The 5,267-nt window shown below is 35.2% G+C and overlaps 1 protein-coding gene across 1 annotated transcript; it reads left to right on the top strand.

The window, feature by feature from the left end:
• The first annotated feature begins 3,371 nt into the window (after positions 1 to 3,371).
• LOC137728387 (uncharacterized) lies at positions 3,372 to 3,704 on the top strand. Its single transcript, XM_068467188.1, has one exon. The coding sequence runs from the start codon at positions 3,372 to 3,374 to the stop codon at positions 3,702 to 3,704; it is 333 nt and encodes a 110-aa protein (XP_068323289.1).
• Positions 3,705 to 5,267: the final 1,563 nt, after the last annotated feature.

Below are 5,267 nucleotides of genomic sequence, written 5' to 3'. Positions count from 1 at the left end.
TAAGTAATAAATCAATAATCAACTTTTATGTCATTTAATTTTCATAAATTAACCTACAAATTTAGTGTTCCTTACATTATATTTTAAGTTGATCTCTTATACATTTTCTTCTATTAACAAAGCTTATGTTTGATAAAAAAAAATATATATATATATATATATATATATTCTTATTTGTTTGTTTCAACTAGTCACATGCTCTCTCTCTATATTTACATATAAAATATGAAGCCGTAGACACCCCCTACGAGGAAAACACTGAAAACAACACCTAAGTAATCTTATTATTGTGAGAGAGAGAGAGAGAGAGAGAGAGAGAGAGAGAGAGAGAGGGAGGGAACAAGAGAGAGATGGAGGGGGGAGAGGGCAGTTGTCATCCATTGTTGAGAGGAAGGAGGGAAAGCAAATTCAGCCATGGTTTCTCTTCAGCTCAAATCCAATCATTTGCTGCTATCTGTGAAGCTCTTTTACCTCCTCTCTCACCGGAGGACATCCCAGACGAGCACCACCCCCTTCATTCCTCTTCCTCCTACTACACAGCTTCTGCCTCTCAGCCTCCCAGATGAGGTCAGTTCCTTATCTCTTCACTGTTTTCTATTTAAGTTCATAGGAAAGGAAAGATTTTTTTTTTTTTTTTTTTTTTTTGAAAAACTAATGAAAAAAGATTTATGAACTTTGAGTTTTAAATAAAATAAAAAGCAAAATGAATAGTACTATAATTGATTTTTTAGTGTAAAAATATGGTTTTTCGTTAAAGTGAACAATACAAAACTTTTTGGTTAAATTCTCTTTTTTTAATTCCTGAAATGAGAGATTATTCAGTAATCGGTACACAGAATGGTACATCACGTCTTACTATACAAATTATGGAATATATGTATTAAAAAATTAATAATTTAAAAAAATAAAATTTCTCATCATTTTTGTAAAATCATATAGTGTAACATTTGTGTTCCAATCACAATAAAAAAATTCTCTAAAAGAAGAATGCTAGAGTGACTCGCCCAACACATGTATCTGGCTTTTAATTACAATGCTTCTGGTTTCATTGGGAATGTGAAAGGGTGAGGAAGAGGAAGAGGATAAGAATATAATTTTAAATTATATTTTTCTTTAAGTTATATTAACAGTGGAACCTAAGGAGCACTAACAATCGAAGCCAGATATACGCGGTGGGGCGAGTTAATTTGCCAAAAGCATTACACACATGATGGGTGAGCATTTACCTTTGTGAAATATTCAATTTGTTATGTGAGAAATACGGAATTCTTTTAAAAGTGACTCTCTATGCATGTATTATTTACGATTTCATGTTTTTTTATACAGTATTCTAAAATATTGACACGAAAATTAATGTTAAATTATAAGATTATTTATAACCGAAGACTCCAGATGATCTAAAATAACTCGAAAACAGTCTCCAACCGAGGGTTAGGTCAAATAACTTGTGGATCCCAAAGGACAAAAAAGGACTAAAGGGCCAACCGGCTGGCCCAACCCAGCCAGCCCCAGATCGGACCACAAATTTAAATGCAATGGCTAACTGACATCAGCTAGCTGTTATATTTGATTTTTTTTTTTTTTTTACAAAATTTTTAAAAAAAAAAATTAAAAATTCTATTTTTTCCCCTATAACTTCCTAAGTAATTAAACAACATTAAATAACATTAAGTAACATGAAACAACATATTACAATGTTAAACAACATTAAATAACATTATACAACATAAAAAAACATTTAACTACATAAAACTTAATCACCTACTTCATGCTTCTCATTTTTTTCCTATAAATTTAAGTAGTTGTGTTTTTTAAATTTAATTTGTAGTTTTTAAATTTAAGTTGTAATTTTTAAATTTAAATTGTTGTAGTTTCTAAATTTAAATAATAAATTATATTTGGCCCTTGGTTAGAGATGATTTTTTTTTTCACAAGACTATGTTTGGCCTAAGGCCCTCTGGCACCTCGGTTGAAGATGGTAAGAAATATGATCATGCACTGTTTATGAAAATATTAACTTCTTAAAGGGCCAGATAGATAAAATTGATCCTTTGGCCCTCCTTCGGTTGGAGATGGCCTAAGGTGATAGGAAGTTCATGGATAGTCTCACTTTGAGAGAGTTCCCATCAACATTTCTTGTTATGTTTTTCTTTTCTTGGGTTAAAATTAATAAACACTCTTGTGTAAGGAATCATTATTTCTTTATTTGTAAATTACAGAATGATGTGTATGCAATATTAACTCATTCTAAACATATTGATTGACTACTTCTTTAATTAAAATGAGTCATTTCTCGTTTTTGTAAATTATAGTTTAACGCATGTTCAAATAACTCATAAAAAACAAAAATAAAAAAGAAAAATTTTGTACATATGTCAAATTGAAATTGGGCAGGTATGTATTTATGCACACACATAAAACTGTAATTTTCTTTGCGACGAGAAATACGGAGCCAAGTATTTTCCTCAATTAATTGGATTTTGGTAAAACAGGTAGCAGAATTGATGGTGAAGAGGACTCTACCAGAAGCGGTGGGTGGAGTGAGGGTATTTCTGAAGATGCTGTCATTGAAATTGGGAACATTTTTGCTCTGTGGGAAATGTTCTTCGACTGGAAATGGCCATTCATTCGCAAATTCTCTGAAATGTCATTGTACAAAAGAGAACAAATCCTCAAGAAATGGTCGAGGCAAAAGCTTGTCATCACAATCAGATTGATGTTCATGGTGGTCAATGTTGAGATGTAAGCTGCATACAAGCTTAATGTCGAACTGCAGATGACAATCTTGCAGAAAGAAGTGAAGAGAACTCTGAAATCGAAGAAGTGAAGAACTTGCTATTTTTAGCAAGTAGCCATTTGGTTTAAAATGTGCAACGGCTAAGTTTCTGTTTTTAGAACCCCTACAGCTGGGTTCTTATCTGGTTTTTTAATTGTACTGTGTTCTCCATCTTCTTCCAAGTGGATGGATGATATCCTCCAATGTCAATTAATGACTGGAGAAGAGGTCCTAGGTTCCTAGAAGTATAGGTTATGTTTTGTGATCTGAAAAGGTCTGATATAGTCCTTGTAATGTTTGATGTTTTCGGCTGTAATGAAATGAACATAGACTCTTGACTTCTCAACTCTCTCTCTCTCTCTCTCTCTCGAAGAACTTCAGTTTTTCTAAAAGTCTATGATTCAAGATTCAATCTTTAACTAAGATTAATCAAAAATACAATGTCTGGTACCATTTCAAACATGGTATCAGAGCTACTGGTCTGATTCCGAAGAAGGGAGTAAAGCTGTGAGTGAGGTTCCTCCTAGAAAAAAAGATCCCATAAGGGATAAAGGTGGTTCCTTTATTGGTTGTTTCATTGATACTCACTAAGAAAATGGTGGGATCAGGTTCTTCCAGTGGAGACTTACGAACTCCACAGTTCGATGGTGCAAACTATGATTTTTGGGCTGTCAAGATGGAAACTATCCTCATAGCGCATGATCTATGGGATGTAGTGGAACTCGGTGTACAAGTTCAGCAGATTTCTGAAGAGGAAGAAGGTTCTGGAGAGGAGGGTAGCGAGGCTGAGCAAATTCCAGTGGAACCACCAACCATCTCCAAAGAGGACAGAATCAAAAACGCCAAGGCGTTGAGTCTTATACAAGGAGCTATAACAGATGAGCTTTTTCCTCGTATCAGAAATGGGAAGACTGCAAAAGGGGCTTAGAACATTCTGAGAAGAGAGTTCAGAGGAGATAAAACGGTAAGAGCTGTGAAACTTCAAGCTGTTAGGGCTGACTTTGAATATATGAGAATGACAGATAGTGAAAACCTAGATGACTACTTGGGTAGGTTTTTTGGAATTGTGAATAATCTGAAGTCTCTTGGTGAAGATGTGACTGAACAAAGAATTGTGCAGAAATTATTGATGAGTCTAAGTAGGAGGTATAAATCCATTGTGTCTATTATTGAGGAGACTCGAGATCTGGATGTTATAAGAGTGGAAGAAGTTATTGCATCTGTCAAAGTATATGATAAAAGGGAAGACTTACATGATGAAATAGATAGATTGACAGGAACTGAGAGGGCTTTTAGTAGTCTCAGAGTTGGAAACAATCAGGTCACTGGCACTTACAAAGGTTCTCAGAGTAGGCCAAATCAAAAGTGGCAGGGACAAAACAAGAAGGGATCAAACTGGTCTCCGAGTAGAAGCTGAAACAACAATCCAGGAGGTAATTGGAACAACAGATTCAATTCACAAAACAAGCAAGGAAGCAGTAGTCAAAGTTCTGTGAAACCACAGTGTCAAGTGTGCCAGAAATTTCATTTTGGTGTGTGCAGATACAAAGGAAAACCAAAATGTGGTAAGTGCAATCGTTTTGGTCATATTGCAAAGGACTGTGATGGTCACAAGCAAGTTGCTCACTGTGCAAAGGAAGAAGAAGTAACTACAGGAACCATGTTTTATGCCTGTCACTCATCAACTGTGCAAGATAGATGTGTGTGGTTTGTGGACAGTGCTTGCAGCAACCATATGACATCACAAGAGTCTACTTTGATAAATCTTGACAGATCTGTGACTTGTAAAGTTAAAATGGGTACTGGTGATCTTGTACAAGCAACTGGAAAAGGCACTTTAGTGGTTGAAACTCAGCGTGGGAAAAGATATATAAATGAAGTTTTGCTGGTTCTTGGCTTGGATGAAAACTTACTAAGTGTAGGTCAAATGATGGAGCATGGATACTATGTCCTATTTGGGGGTAATATGGCAGTGATCTTTGATGACAACAGTCTTAATAATGTTGTGGCAAAGGTGATTATGGCAGGAAATCGATGTTTTCCTCTCTCACTGGAATCCATAACTCCAGTAGCAAGGAAAGCTTCTATGGTTGAGGATTCATGGATATGGCACAGAAGACTTGGACATTTGAACTTTAACAGTATGAAAAAAATGCAGAAGAAGGAAATGGTGTTTGGACTACCTGTTTTGACAGAAATGAGAGATGTGTGTGAAGGTTGTGTAGCAGGCAAGCATCACACAGAATCCTTTGACAAAGGAAAAGCATGGAGAGCAAGCTGCCCACTTGAATTGGTGCATACAGATTTGTGTGGACCTATGCAAAATGAGTCCATTGGAGGAAATAGATACTTCATCACATTCATTGATGATTTTTCAAGAATGTGTTGGGTATACTTTCTCAAAAAAAAATCTGATACATTCAATGTGTTTAAGAAATTCAAAGTTTTTGTTGAACTGCAAAGTGGATTCAGTTTAAAGAAGCTAAGGAGT

The sequence above is a fragment of the Pyrus communis genome, chromosome 3 (assembly GCF_963583255.1).
Source record: "Pyrus communis chromosome 3, drPyrComm1.1, whole genome shotgun sequence".
Taxonomy (NCBI): Eukaryota; Viridiplantae; Streptophyta; class Magnoliopsida; order Rosales; family Rosaceae; genus Pyrus; species Pyrus communis.
Note: the sequence above shows the minus strand (reverse complement) of the source record. Positions and strands in the feature narration are given on the sequence as shown.